Source organism: Dama dama, chromosome 18 (genome assembly GCF_033118175.1).
Source record: "Dama dama isolate Ldn47 chromosome 18, ASM3311817v1, whole genome shotgun sequence".
In the NCBI taxonomy this organism is placed as follows: Eukaryota; Metazoa; Chordata; class Mammalia; order Artiodactyla; family Cervidae; genus Dama; species Dama dama.
In genome coordinates this window covers 58,449,134-58,471,740 of record NC_083698.1, presented here as the reverse complement: position 1 = coordinate 58,471,740, position 22,607 = coordinate 58,449,134, and the positions used below count along the sequence as shown (strand labels likewise).

The 22,607-nt window shown below is 35.9% G+C and overlaps 1 protein-coding gene across 1 annotated transcript in view; it reads left to right on the top strand.

Annotated features, from left to right (window-relative positions):
- The window catches only part of SEPTIN7 (septin 7), a 54,788-nt gene that overhangs the window by 8,797 nt on the left and 23,384 nt on the right, over positions 1 to 22,607 (top strand). The window contains exons 3-5 of the mRNA XM_061165379.1: positions 5,834 to 5,940; positions 17,883 to 17,983; positions 18,812 to 18,946. Of these exons, the coding sequence (XP_061021362.1) occupies positions 5,834 to 5,940; positions 17,883 to 17,983; positions 18,812 to 18,946 (343 nt within the window). The remainder of the gene's footprint in view (positions 1 to 5,833; positions 5,941 to 17,882; positions 17,984 to 18,811; positions 18,947 to 22,607) is intronic.

Genomic DNA, 22,607 nt, shown 5'->3' with positions numbered 1-22,607 from the left:
TCTTTCTGGCTTACTTCACTCTGTATCAGGGGCTCCAGTTTCATCCATCTCATTAGGACTGATTCAAATGAATTCTTTTTAATGGCTGAGTAATATTCCATGGTGTATGTGTACCACAGCTTCCTTATCCATTCATCTGCTGATGGGCATCTAGGTTGCTTCCATGTCCTGGCTATTATAAACAGTGCTGCGATGAACATTGGGGTGCACATGTCTCAGATCTGGTTTCCTCAGTGTGTATGCCCAGAAGTGGGATTGCTGGGTCATATGGCAGTTCTAATTCCAGTTTTTAAAGAAATCTCCACACTATTTTCCATAGCGGCTGTACTAGTTTGCATTCCCACCAGCAGTGTAAGAGGGTTCCCTTTTCTCCACACCCTCTCCAGCATTTATTGCTTGTAGACTTTTGGATAGCAGCCATCCTGACTGGCGTGTAATGGTACCTCATTGTGGTTTTGATTTGCATTTCTCTGATAATGAGTGATGTTGAGCATCTTTTCATGTGTTTGTTAGCCATCTGTATGTCTTCTTTGGAGAAATGTCTGTTTAGTTCTTTGGCCCATTTTTTGATTGGGTCATTTATTTTTCTGGAATTGAGCTGCAGGAGTTGCTTGTATATTTTTGAGATTAATCCTTTGTCTGTTGCTTCATTTGCTATTATTTTCTCCCAATCTGAGGGCTGTCTTTTCACCTTACTTATAGTTTCCTTTGTAGTGCAAAAGCTTTTAAGTTTCATTAGGTCCCATTTGTTTAGTTTTGCTTTTATTTCCAATATTCTGGGAGGTGGGTCATAGAGGATCTTGCTGTGATTTATGTCGGAGAGTGTTTTGCCTATGTTCTCCTCTAGGAGTTTTATAGTTTCTGGTCTTACATTTAGATCTTTAATCCATTTTGAGTTTATTTTTGTGTATGGTGTTAGAAAGTGTTCTAGTTTCATTCTTTTACAAGTGGTTGACCAGTTTTCCCAGCACCACTTGTTAAAGAGGTTGTCTTTTTTCCATTGTATATCCTTGCCTCCTTTGTCAAAGATAAGGTGTCCATAGGTTCGTGGATTTATCTCTGGGCTTTCTATTCTGTTCCATTGATCTATATTTCTGCAGACTTATTTTCTTGAGCTCCAAATTCACTGCAGATGGTGACTGCAGCCATGAAATTAAAAGACACTTCTCCTTGGAAGAAAAGCTATGACAAACCTAGACAGCATGTATTAAAAAGCAGAAATAACACTTTGCCACCATAGGTCCGTCTAGTCAAAACTGTGGTTTTTCCAGTAGTCATGTATGGATGTGAGAGTGGGACCATAAAAAATGCTGAGTGCCGAAGAATTGATGCTTTTGAACTGTGGTATTGGAGAAGACTTGAGGGTCTCCTGGACTGCCCGGAGATCCAACTAGTCTATCCTAAAGGAAATCAGTCCTGAATATTCATTGGAAGAACTGATGCTGAAGCTGAAACTCCAATACTTTGGCCACCTGATGCGAAGAACTGACTCGCTAGAAGAGACCCTGATGCTAGGAAAGATTAAGCGCAGAAGGAGAAAGGGGAGACAGTTGGATGGCATCATTGACTCAGTGGACACACGTATGAGCAAATTCCAGAAGATAGTGAAGGACAGGGATGCCTTGCATGCTGCAGACCATGGGTGGCAAAGAGTTACTTAACAACTCAACAACAACAAAGATACTAAATATTATGGAGCTGACTTTTTAAGGGGAAAATAAGGGGGGACTAGGGCTTTCCCAGTGGCTCAGCAGTGAAGAATCCACCTGCACTGCAGGAGACACAGGAGATATGGGTTTGATTTCTGGGTCAGAAAGATCCCCTGGAGGAGGAAATAGCAACTCACTAGAGTATTCTTGCCTGGAGAATCCCATGGACAGAGGAGCTTGGTGGGCTACAGTTCATAGGGTTGAAAAGTGTCAGACACAACTGAGCATGAGGGGGCTCTAAATGGGTTCACTGGCAATAAATGCTGGAGAGGGTGTGGAGAAAAGGGAACCCTCTTACACTGTTGGTGGGAATGCAAACTAGTACAGCCGCTATGGAGAACAGTGTGGAGATTTCTTAAAAAACTGGAATTAGAACTGCCGTATGACCCAGCAGTCCCACTCCTGGGCATACACACTGAGGAAACCAGATCTGAAAGAGACACGTGCACCCCAGTGTTCATTGCAGCACTGTTTGTAATAGCCAGGACATGGAAGCAACCTAGATGCCCACCAGCAGATGAATGGATAAGGAAGCTGTGGTACATATACACCATGGAATATTACTCAGCCATTATAAAGAATTCATTTGAATCAGTTCTAATGAGATGGATGAAACTGGAGCCCGTTATACAGAGTGAAGTAAGCCAGAAAGATAAAGACCAATACAGTATACTAACGCATATATATGGAATTTAAAAAGATGGTACCGATAACCCTATATGCAAAACAGAAAAAGAGACAGATGTGCATACAGAACAGACTTTTGGACTCTGTGGGAGAAGGTGAGGGTGGGATGTTTCGAGAGAACAGCATCGAAACATGTATATTATATAAGGTGAAACAGATCACCAGCCCAGCCTGGATGCATAAGACAAGTGCTCGGGGGGAAAAAAAAAAGACAAGTGCTCGGGCCTGGTGCACTGGGAAGACCCAGAGGAATCGGGTGGAGAGGGAGATGGGAGGGGGGATCGGGATGGGGAATACATGTAAATCCATGGCTGATTCGTGTCAATATATGACAAAAACAATATTGTGAAGTAGTTAGCCTCCAACTAATAAAAATAAATGAAAAAAAATTATTAAATAAAAAACAAAACAATATGAAAAAAAAAAATGGGTTCACTGACTGAGCTTCCTGAAATATAGTTGAGGTTTTTATCATTTATTTTCTGGGGAGAGATTGTGTATTTGGATTTTCAGAGAGGTGGTTAATTCATATAAAAATTGAGAACCATTGGTACAAAGTATTTTGTATAATTGGAAGTGTGTGACACTGATTTATTGTGATTCTTGTGCTGAGATAGTGTTTTAATTAATTTTGTAACATTTGTAAAGACAAAAATTACAAGTACAGTACACAGTTATTTGCTCTCTGTAACATTTGCAATGCACAATGCCTCATTGCCCCTTAAATACTTGCGCATTTCTCTTCCTCAAGGATCTTCTACTTCATAGCCATTAATATACCATCAAAATCAGAAAATAGCAAATGTATGTTTGTGTACATACATATATATAGAAAGTGAAAGTGTTAGTCTCTCATTTGTGTCCAACTCTTTGCAACCTTATGGGCTGTAGCCTGCCAAGCTCCTCTGTTCATGGAATTCTCCAGGCAGGTATACTGGAGTGGGTAGCCATTCCTTTCTGCAAGGGATTTTCCCAACCCAGGGATTGAACTTGGTCTCCTGCATTGCAGTCAGATTCTTTACTGTCTGAGCCACCTGGCAAGCCCCACATATATATGGACACAAAAACATTAATACTTTTGTATCTATAGTGTATCTGCATCCATTATATTTGTTGAAAATCATCAAGTTTACACTGGTATTTCCAGTTTCAGTTCATTATCACAGCATATATTTACTTTTTAAAAAAATTGAATTATAGTTGCTGTACAATATTACATGTTATAGGTATACAATATAGTGATTCATAATTTTTTAACTGTCCTTACTTATTTGATCAGTTTTTCTGTATGAAACTAATCTTCTGTCCAGGCTTTTCTCTTCCTCCCTGTGGTGGAGTATTACTACTCACCCCTCTCAAGTGCTGTGACACCCTGTGGCAAGCCATTCATGCCTTCCTCATCGTTTTTGAGTTCAGGCCTTCTCCCAGACTCCTTTGGAAAGCTGTCTTTATATTGTAGATTCCTATTAGCTTGCCCTGGACCTGATGTCCTCAGCCTCAGATAATGATTTCTGGACTGAATTTTTAGGAGGAAAGTGGAAGAGAAAGAGCTGAAATAAGTTTGAAGGGTTTAATAACTAATATTTAACTGTTATAGAGTTAACTGGCATATGAATAGGAGAAATTTTTTTATTCTTATGTAACACAGGTTAAAAAAAATGATAAAATTGTAGTTTGGGGCTGCCATAGGAAACAAGTGACTAAAAGGAGATAAAAGTGTGGAAAAAATTTAGTTTGGAAATGAAACTTACTTGCAGAGGTGTTTAGCGTTTCAGTGGTTACATTTACATATATTTTGACAAACAGAGTTTGTAAAACCTTTGAATGGCCTCCAAATTTATTGAAGGTTGAAACTAATAGATTAATATTTAGAAGGGAGAAAACTTTAGATTTTGGGGCTCTGTTCTTACACTGCCCAGAACTCTCAAGTAAGTGGATGATATGAAGATGTTTTCTTCATTAAGCCCAAATAATAACTTCCTTGACTCTTTACATGGCACACTAAATGTGTACTACTGAAACACTTATTAAATTAAATTGTAATTAGTAGTGTGTATTACCCTAGAAATGCCTTTGAGAGTTGAAGTAGTCATTTTCATTTTTATATTATTAGCTTAGTCCATAACTCCTAGTACTTTACTGCTAATCAGTGTATGTCAGCTAAATTACTGATCATTCAATTAAAATCTGTTCTCAGGACTATGACAGAAATACTGTGGAAATCTTGTTTTATGTTATCACTGTAAATGTTACTACCTGTAACAAAATTAACAATTCATAGTCTTCTATCATAAAAATTTGAGTTAGTTAACAATGAACCACCAGTCATGTTACACTTCTGATTCCTTGGTATCCTCTCTGATATTTTGACAAGATCTTACTTTTTATAATTCACATATTTTAAAACTAGCTGTTTCCCTCCAGATGAAAACTCTTCATTTTCCTTAGTGAATGCTAGCCACAGTTGAAAATTATAGAGGGAAAAGTTTAATCCTTCCCCCACCATATGAAAAGACTGATAGTAGTCATAAAAAACTTGTGATATCAGTTATACAGGATAAAGATGCCTATTAAACTAACTGAACTACTAACAACTGGTGCCATGTTAATTGATAATTATTATATGATTTTTAATTTATTTTGACTTTGTATTACATATAGTCTGAAGTTGTTGATGTTTTAGTAAAAATTAGCTGTACATTGGTATGGTCTGTTAGACTTGACATGAATGGTTAGAGAAGTAGTATGTGAATCTTAGTGGAAATTGTCTTACCTCCTTCCTTTCTCACTTTAGATAGAAGCATTTTTATAAAAAGTTTATAGAAGTATGAAAAGTATGACTTTTTGGAATCTAGTTTATAGAGTATACTTAAATTGATTGGTATATGGGTAAATTAGAAATGGGTTTTTTTGGTGTTTTTTTTTTAAACATACATTGTGATTAATTTTTCTTCTTTTTTTGTCAGCAGACTTCTACTTTTTCGTACTTACCTGTACTTTCGTACTTTCTTGCCTTGATCATTCATTAATTGTCTGTAATAAGCATTTATACTTCTTTTATGCTTTATTGCACTGAAGTAGCAATATATAATCCAAGTAGGATGTTTCCTTCATGACTTTCATCTCTAGGAATGTATCACTGTTTAATTGTATCAGATACATTACTTTTTTTTTTTTACATTACTTGTAAAAAGCACAGGTTGTAGAATTATGAAGCTAAAAATCCTTTCCAAATACGAGTCTGACTTGCTGGCTAAGAAAATTAGGGCTAAGAACTTATTCTAATAGGGAGTCTTTATATAGCATATTTTGTAATGTCACTTCCTTGTCCTCCAAGAAGTAATTGGATGAAAGCAATTTTGATTATAACACTGGTTGAATATTTAAGCTTGATAAGTTGACTGAGTTTAACAGATTTCCCCCTCTGTTTCTTTTAGGTGAGTCTGGACTGGGAAAGTCAACATTAATCAACTCATTATTCCTCACAGATTTGTATTCTCCAGAGTATCCAGGTCCTTCCCATAGAATAAAAAAGACTGTACAGGTATGTGTATTGTTAATTGATGATAAGATGGGGTAATATTAACAGATACAAAACACATTCTATAAATTATTTTTTATAGATACTTTGTTATACAGTCCATCTGGTTTGTTACGGACTGAACGTGGTTAAAGGTCTCTATTAATATGTTCTCTGTGTTATTGTTGTTTTAGTTTCTTAAGTCACGTCCAGCTCTGGAGACCCCATAGATGGTAGCCCGCCAGGCTCCTCTGTCCATAGGATTTCCCAGGCAGCAATACTAGAGCTGGTTGCCATTTCTTATGTCAAGGGATCTTCCTGACCTAGGGATCAAACCTGCGTCTCCTGCATTGGCAGGCGGATTCTTTATCACTGAGCCACCTGTACTTCCCCACAAAACATATTCTGTGACTTGTATTATATTTATATATAGGTAGATTTCAAATTTGACCTTAGCCAGTGTAAAGTGTTAGTAAACATGGTTGTTGAAAAAGAGAGAAATTGATTGATTGAGAAGGGCATGTAATTAGAGGGACTTTCTTGATTTAGAACCTTATGAATTTGTCTTAAGGATCCTCCTAGAGATTATACTGTGATACAGTAAATGATAACGTTTAGAGTTATGCTGCATTATGGTAACTACTTGCCATAAGTAGCTATTTAAGTTTAAATAAGTTAAAAGTCATTGAAGCAAAAAATTCTGTTTCTCAGTTGCACTGGGTACATTTCAAGTAGTAGTATGTGGCAAGTAGCTGCCATTTGGAGCAGTGCAGATTATCTCCACCATTGCAGAAAATTCTGTTGGACAGGGTACAGAAAACATGACTTGTGTCAAAGCCATTAGTATTTGTTTTAGTGAGTGACGTGATAGTTAAATGGCAGTAACAATTGGTTAATACTTTAAGCTATGTGTGGTCTAATTTAGTACTTTTCAATCTTTAATGTACATTTAGATCATCTGAGGAGCTGGTTAAACTTAGTTCCTGTTCTAGTAAGTCTGAAGTGAGGTGAGATTCAATGTTTCTAACCAAATCCAATGCTAATGCTGCTAGCAAAGTGTTAGACTCTCTAGTTCTAGTGATGTGTTGTCCAGGACAGTAGCTGGTAGCCACATGTTGCTGTTGAGGTCTTAAAATGTGAGATGTCTATGTTGAGATGCAAGTATAAAATATACCCCAGATTTTGAAGTCTTAGTTTGTTTTAAAAAAAAAAACATTATTTTATTAATAAATTTTTCTACTGATTACATTTTGTAATAATGATTAATTGGTTATATTGGGTTAAGTAAAATTCATTAATTTCATCTGTTGCTACTTTGTAAAGTGGCTACTGAAATTTTTAAAATTACTTATGTAGTTCACATTACATTTTTGTTAGGCAGCACTGCTCTAAACTATTGATTGAAAGATTTGTTGGTAGATTGATGCAGTAATACACAGCACATAAGCAGAAAAGGAGTGGAGTGAACAGTTCTAGCAGAAGCATGTCTGGTCTTATTGAGGCAGTGATGCTGGAGCTGGATATTTTGTTTCTTCTTTTTAAAGTTTTCTGTTTTAGGAATTTTTAAAATACCCTTTATGGAGCTTGAGATTTCAAATTACCTGCAAAAAAACTGTGTTCTGAAAACTTGATACTATACTACATTGCTTATTTATTTTGTGATATATTGGATATTTCAACCTAATCAAGAAGATAAACTTTAAACTTTCTTAAGTATTTAAATCCAGAATTAGTAACTAGTTATATAGAAATGTTAAGGAAACCCCACAGTGTATATTCCTAAGTTCAGGAATATTTAGTGTAAAATGTCTGTTAAGTATTAATGGTCATATATCTACCAGTGGTGTTCTTGGCAGTTAGTGCTGGTGAGGAAACTTTCCGAGTCCTCTTTTTGTAGTTTTTAGCACGTGGCATAATGCAAGGTCGACATTAATAATAAAACAACACTTAATGAATCATTAACATCTTCCAGGTACTATTCCAAACACTTTAGATGCGTTTATTTAATTCTTGCAGTAATTTTTTCAGGTAAATGGTGTTATTATCCCTATTTTACAGATGTGGAAATTGGGGCACAGAGATGATGATATGCCTAAGGATCGTGTAGTTAGCCTACCAGAACAAGGATACAAATCTAAGCACTATGGTTTAGTCTGTATTGTATAAAACTATGCTATCTCTCTGTAGAAACTTAATAAGTGTTAGTTTAGTAGATTAACGACTTCTTAATACATGGATTAGCTTTACTTTTTAATGATATTTGGTCCAAAAAATTGTCATTTTTCTTTCATTTATGTTGCCTTTTCCTTGAAAAATCTTATGTATGGAGATAGATTTTCCAGTTAGGCAGTTTAGACAAACTGAATTGATCTGTGAGGTTATTTCTTCACAGTTAGGTAATATATGAGTTTAGTTTTAAAAAATGGAAAATTAGGTCATAAGGTAAAAAATGGAATTAAGTCTTAAGCTGATCTATCTGATGCTAGCTAGTGAGGAATACCTAGTGTTGTTTTTACTTTTAAATGGTACACACATGATGTTTGTTATTGCTTATTATATTTGAATTTTCAAGCTGGACTCTGGAGGGTATTGACTGACCATTATGTACTAGATTTGAAATTGCGGTAAACTTCTTGGTGGATGATGGAAACCAATTATGATACAATTAATCATAAAAGTTTCATACCTTACCATGTTTTATTGTATTTTATTTAAACAAAATAGGCAAGTGGACAGTGTTTTTAGCTCTTTCGATTCACCCAGTGCAGTGATTTTTGCTAGTGTCTCAACAGATGAAGTGTATTGACACTTGCAATCTAAGGAATTCAACACATGGAAATCTAGTTTAACATACTTTGCAACAAAGTATTTGCTCAAACAAGGAGAGTTTGCTTTACCCCCATCCCTCTTCCCCCTCCCCACCCCCACCCCCATCCCTCAACCTAGTTCTTACACTTATCCTGCTTTGGCCAAACCAACCTCTTTGCTGTCCTTTGAGCAGGCTGATCTCTTCCACTCCAGGGGCCTTCCACTTTGTTTCTCTGCTTGCAGTGGTTTTCCTTGAGATATCTTCATGGCTTGCTTTCCTAATTTTCATCAGTTCTCTGCTTAAAAGTTACTTTCTTAATGAAGCCTTTCTTGACTACTCTCTAAACTCTGTAAGGGTAGGGACTCCTTTTTATTCACCCTTACAAGCTAAGTTCCTAGCACTGCGTCTGTTAAATGTTAGCATCCAATATTAGTTGACTGACTGACTGAACAATTTTTAAAAATTTGTTTGAGGATCTTTGAAGTTTTGTTTCTACTTTTTTTTTGGTCTGAAATTTTATAAAACACTATCGTAGATTAAGTGGAATGATTTCAAATTTGAGAATCTTTGAAATTTTAAATTTGATCTTTTTTGAAATTTTGTTAATTATTTTTGTCTTAAGCAGAATTATTTTGCATTTAATTTTTAAGTTGCTATGTAGTTTGTATACTAAAAGGGCACAAATTTAAGCATAGAACTTGGTGAGTTTTATATATGTATTCATATATCTGGGTTTCCCTGGTGGCCAGTGGTAAAGAATCTGCCTGCCAAAGTAGGAGACATGGGTGTGATTCCTGCAGAAGGAAATGATGACCCACTCTAGTATTCTTACTTGGGAAATCCCGTGGACGGAGCCTGGTGGGCTACAGTCCATAGAGTTACAAAAAGTTGAACACGACTTAGTGACTAAACAGCAGCATTAATTCACATATCCAAGTAACCACTTCCCAGATTAAGATACAGTATTTTTCTAGAAACCTGGAAGGCTTCCTTGTGTCTCCTCTCACTCAATATTACACCCACCCCACTTATAAACACCTTTCTGACATCTCCATAGATTAATTTCTCTGTTCTTGAACTTCATTTAGATATATTCTTAAGTCTGGTTTCTTTCACTGAGGATTATGTGTGTGGTATTTATTCATGTTGTTTAGCTGTAGTTCTTTTCATTGTTTTATAATAATCTACTATATGACTATATCACAGCCTGTCCTCTTCATTGTAGATAAGCCTATGGGTTTTCAGTTTTTGACTGACATAAATGTTCTTGTATATATCTTTTGGTGGACATAAGTACTCATTTCTGTTGTGTATGTGTATGTATATGCACCTGTGTGTATACATAAAGACGTTTCATTTTTTCCCCTTTGATTTCTTAAAGATTGAACATGTCTTTTATACTCATAAATTGTTCAGATTTCATGAAGTGCTTTGACCATCTTAATACTTCCTATTTTTTCCTTCTTGAGATTTGCAGATGTTTCTTATCGAGATAACAATCCCTTACATTTCAGTTATTGCAGGTAGTTTCTCCTAGGCTGGTATCTGTTAAAAGATGGGAGAAGCTCTCAATTTGTCAGAATTATATTTATATTGGTCTGTCTCCAGAATAATGCTATCTTAAACTCACTTTGCCTTCTTTTAAGGTAATACTTCAAAGGTTACCTTAACCTTCTGTTGTGAATGTTTTCCCAGCTCTCCCTTTTTTGAAAACAAAGGCATAATTAGACTAAGGCTATCTCTAGTAATATTTTTAAGACAAAGGCCTGTGTACCACTATTAAATCTCCTTTTACCAAAAGTGAGACCTTTAACATTTGAGAACTAGATTGATCCTTATTAAAATCCCAGAGAAGTGTATCCTTTGATATACTGGAAACAAGATGAAGGTCGTCTGAACTCTTTTCTCCACTTATCTAGGAGAGAACATGACATGTTCCTAGTCATTCAGTTGTTAGAGAATAGAATGTAATTTTCTTTTACAGTTGAGTGGTTTTTCACCAAGCTCAATAATCTAGCAGATGATCTACTCCTGGAAGCTCTTAAATTCTCTCAGTGAAGAGTGATCAGAAGTATTACATCTTAGCCCAGACATATTAGACCAGGAAAAACATACAATCCTGAGTTTCAAAAAGCAAATGGCTGCAATTTCCCTGACCTGAAGGCTTTCTGGAACACTTCCAACTGTCAAAAAGAAGAGGAGAAGTAACATCCTGTGATGTGGCCAAATAGGGAGTGAAATTTCTATAAAGACCACAATCTCATAATCTCTTCACCGAGCATTATTTATTTACAAGAGGCTTGTATCTTAAAGAAGAAATTCCTTCACATTCACAGTCTTGGAAGAAAGGAGAAAAACTATCTACTCTGAGCAGACAAATGATTCTGAGTTTCCAGTGTATCAGTGGTTCTGATCTGAGTGAACTTTACAGTAATAAATAGAAGTCTTCTGAGATTAACTCCCAACATCCTATCTTTGGCCTTAGAAACCTAAGCTGTGCATTTCCGAATGTGAGCTGACATTCTGGTCCTGTAGTTCTTTATACCAGTCTTCTCAAAGTACACTGTGCTTCACAATCATTTGGAAGCCTTGCTCAAACAGTCTGTCAAGTCCCCCTCCCCATATTTGAGGCAGAACCCAAAGAATTTGGCATTTCTTCTAAGTTTCCAAGCTATTCAACTGCCAGTCTGGGTATTGTACTTTGCTGACCACTCCTTGTGTTTCTGGCCTGCTGTGGACTGATTTCATCCTATCTCTGTGAAAGAAAGTAAGAGAATGAACTGTTTTTCCGAGTTCTTTCAGAATATTTCTAATTGAATGAAATGGCACCATGCTACTTTCACTTTGATCCATATATATATTTTCCCAATAGACTAATTAAAGTTATAGAAAAAATTTGAACACTTAAGTCCTACTTCAAATTCTAATCTCAAACATAGATGCTTAGATTAACAGTTTTCAAGAAAAACATTATTAATACATACAATGTTATATACATGGTAGCAAATTTTACGATCTTCTTATATTTGAAAATTTTTATATCATATTTCATTTCAGCAAAAGTTTGCCAGCTATCTCCTAGGGAAAGGAGATAGTTGGCAACCTTCCTCAGGAAAGACCATCCTTTATTCTGAGACTAAGTCCATTTCAGTTTCTTTTGTGAAATGACAGTACTAGATTTGTTTTTTCTTTCAGTTTTTTTTTTTTTGAAAATTTTATTACTTTTATTTGGCTTCGCCAGGTCTTAGTTGGAGCATGTGGGATCTAGTTCCCCAGCCAGGGATTGAACCTGGGCCTTTTGCATTAGGCGTGTGGAGTCTTAGCCACTGGACCACCAGGGAAGTCCTTTTTATTTTTTTTTCCCAGATTTTTAGTTGGCAGCCTTATGTTGGTCATCTTTAAAACTTTTTTCTTGGTTTATGAAGTTTAATAAATCACTATTTTAGATTAGATGGGTACAAAAGTTTTGGAGGTGAGAAGAAGTGAAAGCAATGCATCCTGTCCCTGAGATAACTTCTTATGACTCCTTGAAACATCTTTTAGAGTCCAGTTAGGAAACTCTGCTGTTAATGTTGGTCCAGTTTTGATAATTTTTTTGAAGCAGTCATACACAGAGCAGGTATTTGAATACTTGTCTTTTACCAGGTTTGGGGGCTAGAAGGGTGATGGACACAGAGTTCTCAAGATTGTCACAGTCATGTGAAGGATATAGCAGTCAGTCATGATATAGTGAGAGAGATGCTGCTCTAGGGTAGTATAGAGGTGGCTTTGGCAAGGTGTATTTTAGTGAAATAGGAATAGAGGGCAGGGTGACAGTGAGTTGGGAAGTGACTTTGTGAGTCAGTGAAGATGGGAATAGCTCTGAAGGAAGGGATGAGAGGGAATACCTAGAGGTCGAGTGTAGGGGACAGAGACAATGGTTTGGTTTTTATTTCTAAAAAGACCTGAAAATGTTTGTATCCTATGGAGAATCAGTTCCTAAGAGATGAGAGATTGAAGGTATAGGGGAACTAGTCTAAGTAGTTGTCAAGATGACTCTGAAATGGAAATTGGTCAAATCTCCACCACAGATTGAGAAATTAGCCTCAGGGAAAAAAGAAATCTATTCCACTGAACAGGAGAGAACATTCAAAAAAGCTTCAGAAAGATTGGGGATGGTCTTGAGAACCCTCCTACACTGTTGGTGGGAATGTGAATTGGTTCAGCTACTATGGAGAACACTATGGAGCTTCCTTAAAAAACTAAAAACAGAGGTACCATATCATCCAGCAGTCCCATTCCTTAGCATATATCTGGAGAAAACTCAAATTCAAAAAGACAGATGCCACCCCAGTGTTCATGGCAGCACTGTACAATTATCAAGACATGGAGGCAACTTAAATGTCCACTGACAGATGGATAAAGAAAATGTGGGGTGGGGGATGTGTGTGTGTGCGCGCGCACGTGCACGTGTGTAATGGAATATTACTCAGCCATAAAAAGAATGAAACCGCCATTTTCAGCAGCAGATATTACACTAAGTGAAGTAAGTCAGGAGAATGACAAGTACCATATGATATCAATATGTGAAATCTAAAAACATGATACAAATGAATTTTAGTTATAAAACAGAAACAGACTCATAGAAAACAAACTTATGGTTACCAAAGGGGAAAGGAGGAGGGATTAATTAGGAATTTGGGATTAACAGATATGTACCACATTATATAAAATAGATAAGCAGCAAGGACCTACTATATAGCATAGGGAGCTATATTCAGTACCTTGTAATAACTTATAATGGAAAAGGAACTGAAAAAGAATGTATATATCCATTTGAATGTAAATAAAATGTAAATAAGAAGGATTATATATTTACATACTTTGTCATGAACCTGAAACATTATAAGTCAACTGTACTTCAGTTTAAAAAATTTAAAAAAATATATAGCAACAACAAATTGGGGATGTTTTTGTCTTCCAGTGAAGATCAAGTACTTTGCTGAGCATGGTGGCAGAGATGGTAAGGTAGAGCTTGTGTGCATGTGTGCTTGCTCAGACACTTCAGTCGTGTCCAGCTCTTTGTGACCCTGTGGACTGTAGCCCACCAGGCTCCTCTGTTCATGGGATTCTCCAGGCAAGAAGACTGGAGTGGGTTGCCAAGCCTTTCCTCCAGGGGATCTTCCTGACCCAGGGACTGAACCCACAAAAGTCTCCTGCATTGCAGGCAGGTTCTTTATCCGCTGGGCCACCTGGGAAGCCCCAAGATAGAACTTGGGAAGAATCATACTAGAAGAGGCATGAGTTGAAGGAGCAAATAAAATAATTATCAGATGACCTGGAAATTCCTGTCAGAGTTGAAGTTAATGAAATTTATGGAAAAGCATTTTAGCTGGAAAGGAAAAGAAAGGATTTGGGAGGGGTTTGCTAATAGAAAATGAAAGGGACATGGGAATTAAGATTTCACTGTAAGGAGACAGGGGAATGAGGTATATAGTGGTTCAGAGAGTAGAAGGCAGAATTACAGTGTTTGGATCAAGTTTCTTCTCAGCTCTTTCTCAGTCTTGGTGAGAAGGAAGTAGTCTTTAAGCATAACTATTCTGTTGGTCATTGCCTCTCTTAAGTATCTTGTTGAACATAATGAAGTATATATTATGATGCTTGTCTTTTGAGTTATTAAGTAATCTAGAATAGATTTTGTGTTTGAGCCAAGTGGAATATCGCAGGCTGTTCAAGTTTCTACTAGTCAAGTCTGCAGAGCTTTGGCTGTAATGCCATCTCCTGAGCAAGTATAGGTGGAGGTAAGCTCTTGACAGAAAATTTTAACCCTCTCCTCAAATGTTAATATAGTTAGAAAATTTTATCTTAAAAAATGACTCAAACATTAAGTTAGAAAAGTGTAGTGTGTTTAATAGTCTTTCAGAAATGGAAGACTTGAAGCTGTATGAACAGTGAAAGTTTGATGTTTTCTCAAACTGAAAAACTGTAAATATTAGAAAAAGTGTGAGTTTCTGGAATCTAGGAATCCAAAATAGCCCTTAATTATTATACATAAACAATATAATAGGCTTTAATTTTCTTTTTCAGAGAAAAGCTCATTTGAAAGTGCCTTTGATTCATTCATTCCTTTGGTATTAAATTATGTGTTTAATCTTTGAGAACTCTGAGTGATGCCAGAAAATATGCTGATGTGACCTGCTTAAGTAAAGTGCATGGGAAAGTGGCCATTTGGAATAGATTTCTTAAGAAAAGTTTGAAATTCCTGGACTTGAACTAATTTGTTTTCCATGGATCCCATGAGGATACGTGCAAAACCAGATGATAGGATACAGTTGGATCCTGTGAATGGCACTAGTTTACAGTTATGTTTTCTGGATTTCTTCCACATGTTGCCGTCTTCTTTGTATTTGACCATGTATGGATACACAGAATTTCATAGGCCAAAGAAGAAAAGAAGCTTCCGTATAAAAAGCAGATCTTCATTTGTCTTATCACTCCAGTAAAGTTGTTGAACTAATTTTTTTTTTTAAACAAGGAAGCAAAAATCTTAAAATTTAAGCTGTTGTGGTGTGTAATTAGTATACAGCCTAGTACTGGAGGTAGAAATGTGCTTTGTTTGGTAATGAGAGAACCAGAAATGGTTTGGAGTAAAATCAGGAGATGATTCATGTAGAACAGTTATATTTTTGCATCAGTTCTAATACACGATACCATGTCATTTAAAATAATTTTTGAGAATTTTTAGGTGAAGGGATGGTTACTTTGGATATTTCTGCTTCAGTGACAGTTACCATAAATATTTTTATGAAGGAGATGGAGGTGAATTACATATATATTGAGATGTTAGATTTGAATAGATTGTTCTTTTTTAAAAAATTGTAATATAATTGACATATAACCAGATTGTCCTTTTTAACTATAGGTAACTAGTAGATATATAGAATGTGAATTTCTAAGCCACATGAAGTAATATCACTCAATTTTTTTTAGTTTTGATAATCTACACTGAGTCTGATTATTTCCACAGTTATTTTGCCTCTTTCAGATTATTAGAGTAACTCAATATCAGACAGACTGTATTATCTTAGCTATGTGGTGTGAAATAGTATTCTCCCAAGCAGTGTGCAACCATCGTTGATATTGAAGGTGACCAGAAAATATTAGAGCCCGTATCTATTGATGTTTAACTTTTTTAATTTACAGAGAAATTGACACTTCCTGCTATTTAATGTTCAGATAACCAATTTTATATGTTTGGTAGATAAATAAATGTACTTACATTTGGGATATCTAAAATTTTCACTGAGAGTTTACATTAGGGTCAAAGCAGCTTAAAAACCATTGGTCTAAAAGATAAGAACTTTGTCTCTTATTTGTCTAAAAGATTGGAAGCCTTTCTATGAATATGCATGTCCAAATTACAGTTTCAGCAAGTTTCTTTTTTAATAATGCTCTTTTAACAAAATAATCTTTTTTTTTTTTCCTTTTAACAAAATAATTTCTGATTGCTATCAATCTTCACCATCAAATTCAGTAGTCACTAAGCCACATGTGGATTGGGAGGATCCCCTGTAGAAGGAAATGGCAATCCACTCCAGTATTCTTGCTTGGAAAATCTCATGGACAGAGAAGCCTGGGAGGCTACAGTCTGTGGGGTCACCAAAGAGTCAGACACGACTTAGTGAATAAACAGCAACAATAACAGCAAAGCCACCTGTAGCTGTTTCAGTTTAACTTAACTAAAATTGAACATTCAGTTGCTGTAGTTGGATTTCAAGAACTTGTTAACCACATGGGTAAGCAGCTAGTATGTATTGGATAGTGTAGATAGAGAACCATTTCCGTCATCTCAGTTCTGTTGAGCAATGCTGCTGTACACTTTTCACTCAGCAGTCTTAGCTTCAGCTCTTCAGTCTCTTCATCCATCAGCTAGCATCTGTAAGAAAATGTCAGAGAGTAATGGAAAGACATCATCAATTTTTTAATCTGTAAAGGTAAACCAAACTTTTCCTACCCAGAAATTAGTCGCTTTTCCTTTCCCAACTCTGTTAATCAACATAGATAGTTGAAATTGTTTTTCATGTGATTACATTTCCCTCTTAAGTCTAGTAGTACTTAATTGGTACCATCCTATGGCATGTAACATTCAAAGTTTAATTCTTGCCTCTTAAGTTAGCCTATCAACATATTTGGAACCTCTAGTCTTACTAAACACTATAGATAAATTAAATGAAAGCCTATTTTTTTTCTGGGAGAATGATTCTCCTTTTCTGTTTTAATGAGTGTTTGCTTTATGTAGGAGCAGCATATGTCCAAGATGAATGATTTTTACATTCTAAAACGGAATTTGGGGTTACAGAATATCTTAGATTGTAGGAAGAACTGCTGTTATTGTTTAAGTCCAATTCCTTTTCTTAAATAGAACATTTTTACAAACTCTAAAAGAACTGAAGATTTTAATCAGAGTTTGTAGCCTGGTGGGCTGATGCCTATGGGGTCACACAGAGTCGGACACGACTGAAGTGACTTAGCAGCAGCAGCAGCAGTAGGGTTTTACCCTACCAGGATACATGTTTTTTCAATGCCTGGATCTTTGCTGGTTGCTTTGACCTGAATGGACAATAACACATTCGAGAAGAAAGTTGTCTCTTAGTCATGACATAAACACAAATGTAAATAATTATAGCCATGCTGAGAAAGATTTGGGGATGGTAATAAGTTCACTTGAGTATTGGGACCAAAGTAGATGGAGATAGTCCAGAAAACATTTACTGCAAATGGTAGATTAAATGTACTTTCTGATAAATCATATTTGATCTCTGTGAATTACTTGATCATTCAAGCACATTGTTTATTTGTATTATTAGATGTGCATTTATGTTGTTTAAGTTTTATATGGCTTTAGTAATTAGTAATATTTTATCAGTTCCTATTTTCCTTCTCTATACCAACTATGAGCCGTAAACCCATTATTTATATATGTACTTTTCTTTTAAGTAACCTGTACACTCAACAGCTACAGTAATTGATTCTAAAGAAAGTGGCTGGGTGGGTAGATTTACTTTACAAAAAGCTTCCTATTTGGTTTTGATTAACACTTGTCTACCTACATCTTACCTTGTAGGAAACCACAGATATAATGTATGTTATTAATGTCTGTACACAATGACTCTTACAGGTGGAACAATCCAAAGTTTTAATCAAAGAAGGTGGTGTTCAGTTGCTGCTCACAATAGTCGATACCCCAGGATTTGGAGATGCAGTGGATAATAGTAATTGGTAAGAAGGGTTTGTCCCTACTGCTTTCCATTGCATTTGGGAATAGGGCTGGTTAGACTTTTTTTAATATTTTAGATCTTCTCACCTATGGTTACTGAAATTTAAGTAATATGGCTTGGGTTCATATATCAACTTTGCCACTTACTTGTCATTGTTGCTTAATTTCTTTGAAATGATTTCCTTTTCTATAAAATGATGATAACACTTTTCATAGAATTATTTTGAAGATAGACTCTAAAACATAGATAAAAGAATTCTCATTATTATAAGAAATTTGAAACTTTCCATTCTTTGCTATTAATTTTATCTGTTTTCTGTCACACCCTAATTTAAATATGATTTTAGACTTTCAGTTTTTCCGTAAGTTGTAAGTGGAGAAGACATCCATGAGTTTCTATTTGGAAATAAGATAATAGGAGCTTATAAAAATATTTTAATTTTTCTTTGAGTTCTGCATTATTTTTGAAGTAAATTTCTTCAACTTTTGAAATTCCTAAATAAATTCATCATGAGGCTTCTGTGTTGTTTAATCTTTTCATTTGAAATCTAAAACTCCCTGGATGTAATTTTTCATGTTGTAAAGTGTGTTTTTTGTTATTTAATCACTTAGTCATGTCTGACTCTTTAGTGACCCCATGGACAGTCTGCCAGGCTCCTCTGTCCATAGAATTTCCCAGGCAAGAATACTGGACTGGGTTGCCATTTTCTTCTCCAGGAGGTCTTCCTTACCCAGGGATCTTGGTGGATTCTTTACCACTGAGGTATCTGGGAAGCACCGTTCATATGTGGAATCTCAACTTAATTATTTTACTTATTTGCATTCTACAGCTGGCAGCCTGTTATCGACTACATTGATAGTAAGTTCGAGGACTACCTAAATGCAGAATCTAGAGTGAACAGACGTCAGATGCCTGATAACAGGGTGCAGTGTTGTTTATACTTCATTGCTCCTTCAGGACATGGGTCAGTACCTGAATACTTCCGATAATCTTTTTGTTGTTTTATTATTACTCATCTTTGGGTGCATGTGTTAGTAATTCTCATCTCTGTGGAGTACATTTAACTATACAACTTGTGAAGTTCCAAATTCCTCATAAAAATGATTTATAAAAAACATAAGCCCTAGCTATGCTAAAAATGATTTTACTTTTTAGTTTCTCATGTGTAAAACTGTGCTTCATGGAGAGGAATATTGTTTTCATCATGGTTTGGTGTCTCATTGTGGCTAATTTAGCTTTCTTGTTGACCAGTCTGCCACATTAAACAATCAAGTAAGGAGAAACACACACAACAATTAGCTTAGACATATTCTAAGAAACTGCAAAGATATTATTTATTATACATCTGGTAGAGAACATTGCAAAAGAACTTGAGTACCAAGGTTATCATGTGCCATTTCTTTCTTCACTAAATCTATTTCACTAATCTTCTATTTTACCTTAGCTGTCACAGTCAAATTGTTTAAGTATCCTATCATCAGTACTAACCTTCTACTTATTAGGAGTTAAAATTAAGATCTGAGTATTTAGACATGTATCTGATCTGATTGTTCTGTTTGTTTGTATGGCCAGCTTGTACTTCTGTTTTGGTTGTTTGTATTTCTTTGTCATTTTGAGGAGATATGTCTGTCATCATCAACTGCAGATGTTTGTACCTACTCTTCTTTAAAGTGAAAGTGAAGTCGCTCAGTCGTGACTAACTCTTTGCGACCCCATGAACTGTAGCGTACCAGGCTCCTCCGTCCATGGGATTTTCCAGGCAAGAGTACTGGAGTGGCCTGCCATTTCCTTCTCCAGGGGATCTTCCTGAACCAGGGATCGAACCTGAGTCTCCCACATTGCAGGCAGACCCTTTACCATCTAAGCCACCAGGGAAGCCCTCTTCTTTAGTCTTTGGTTAAGTGACTTAGCATAACTCCGCCCCCTGATGATTGTAACTTGACCATCTCCACCAAAAGGGACTGGACTGTTTTATAGCATTAGACTAAATGGCATTAAGTCATCTAACACCCAAATTACAGTAGTGTAAACCAGTTCCTTCAAGTGAAAGTGAAAGTCGCTCAGTCGTGTCCAGCTCTTTCTGACCCCATGGATGTCCATGGGATTCTCTAGGCCACGATACTGGAGTGGGTACCTTTTTCCTTCTTGGGGGATCGTCCCAACCCAGGGATCAAACCCAGGTCTCCTACAATCCAGGCAGATTCTTCACCAGCTGAGCCACAAGGGAAGCCCAGGAATACTGAAGTGGACAGCTTATCCCTTCTCCAGCAGATTGTCCCGACCCAGGAATTGAACCGGTGTCTCTTGCATTGCAGGCAGATTCTTTACCAACTGAGCTATCAGGGAAACCCACTTTCAAAAGTGTACCTTTCTCTTGTTTTCTGCTTTCTTCTTTACCTTTTGCCTAAGATAGGCTAAGTGCCCATTATTACCATCTTGGTTGAATAGAAAGCCTTAATTTTATAGTTTACCATTTTTGCACTGTCTGATTGTAGTGGTGCAGCTATTTCTTTTTCATTTCTAATTTTCTTCTATAGTTTTCTCAGAAAATTATATATTTAAAGCCCAAAATTGACTTATCTACTTAAAAGGCTAAAAAAAAACCAAGCAAACTCAAAATACCATACTGTATGGTTTTTTTCTGAGAACTTGTTAGTTTCTTCTTGAATTTTTATGTATATATATATTTATCATTCTAATATAACTTGTTAGGGCTTTTTCCTGAAAGCCAGCAAAGTAAACTCTTAACCTGTAGTTGTCAATAGAAATTTGTCAGTTTATATCCACTTTTTATTATTTTAGATCTTTTGGACTCTCTCCAACATTTAGTAATTCTCATGAAATCACATTTCTCTTATCCCTGAGGGAAAATATAGTCCTTAAAATTGCATGGGAAATACAATTTTTTTTAAAAGAAAAAATTTTGATATTATGTATAGTGGCTTGGGACCATTTCTTGTTTGTCACAAGGGATGAGAGTTCCAGATTTTAATTTCTTATGTATAACAACGTGCTTTTGAGTAGTTTGTCAGCTTAACTATTTTTAGAAATGGAACAAAATTTTGCCCACTGGTATATGCTGCTGTGGATTAAGTGACATAATATGACATTGAATTTTCTGTAGAGAGTTCCAAATTCCATGCTCACTAAAGAGTGAAATTCCAGGCAGCATAGTAGAGGAATTATGACCTTTCTACCTGGGTAGTCCCTGGATTCCCTTTTTAGAGGTTCTGTTTTTGGAGTAATTATATATTGGTCCAGCAGTGTATTTTCTGTGTCCCTTACCCCACCAAGTGTCATCACTGAACAAAAGGTTAATATGTGATTTCAGCTGTTGTTGCTTCATTTCCTTTGTTCGGTGGTTGGTAACTGACTTGGAACTTGAATTTTTAAATGGTGTTTTTACAAACCTTTTGAATTTTGATTGCTACTTTGAAAAAAGTATCAGTTTTATATAAATTTTTTTTCCCTTAGAAATGTATATACGTATGTATGTTTAATAACTATTTGTCATTTGCCCTCTATTCATTTTATTTACTTTGCTGTAGGCTTTGAGGTGTTAAATAATTTTTTCTCTCTGTGAGTGTTTGATCGCTCAGTTGTGTTCGACTCTGCAACTGCATGGACTGTTATTCCTCTGTCCCTGGGATTTCCCAGGCAAGAATATGGAGTGGGTTTGCATTTCCTTCTCCAGGGTATCTTCCCGACCCAGGGGTCAGACCTGGGTCTCCTGCATTGCAAGTGGATTGTTCAGTGTCTGAGTCACCAGGGAAGGGTTTATCTTCTAGAAATTCTATAAAGGACTTTCCATTGTGTTTAAAAAAAAAAACAAAAAACTTAAAAATTAGATTTGTTGGAAAAGATGACCTGAAATAAAATTAATGGATAGAGGAAAAATTTCAACCAGATTGTAATCTGTTGTGAAATAAGTGTTTTCTGTTGGCATTTTGTAAGCTTTTAAAATATGTATTCTAGTGTAAGAGGGCAGAGGGTTTTATCAGGGCTTTTATAAAGGTTATATCTAAAGTTTAATTTTGTAAAAACCGATTTAATATTCTTCAGCCCTGTCATTTTATGTTTGAGAAGTTGACTTCCCTGATTTCATTGTCATGGCTCTTTTCAAGTATGTTTGTCTTGGAAAGTTGAAATAAGAAATGTTCTGTGAATGTTGTTTTACTTTAAGCGTAAAATCTTGTTAACTTGGATTACAATTTAGTGTTTTATATTAAGATTCATTAAAATTATAGATTAACTGAATTCTTTTCTGTCACCAGTTTAATGAGGTGGTAGTGGTAGTAATTTAACTTTGTCCTGCATATAATCTGGAAGGTAAACTCTAAAAATTTACAAATGTGAGATTTTTTAAAAAATATATAGTGGAAATAATTAAGTTTATTTTGTGTGCTCCATATTTCTCTCTTAAAATTTATTTTTTTGGCTCTGCTGGGTCTTCAGTGCTGCGTGTGGGCTTTCTCTAGTTGTGGTGAGCAGGGACTGCTCTCGTTGCGGTGCCTGTCCTTCTTATTGCAGTGCCTTCTCTTGTAGAACATGGGCTCTAGGGCGTGTAGGTAGTTTGGTAGCTGCTGCACATGGGCTAAGTAGTTGTGGCGCAGGGGCTTAGTTGC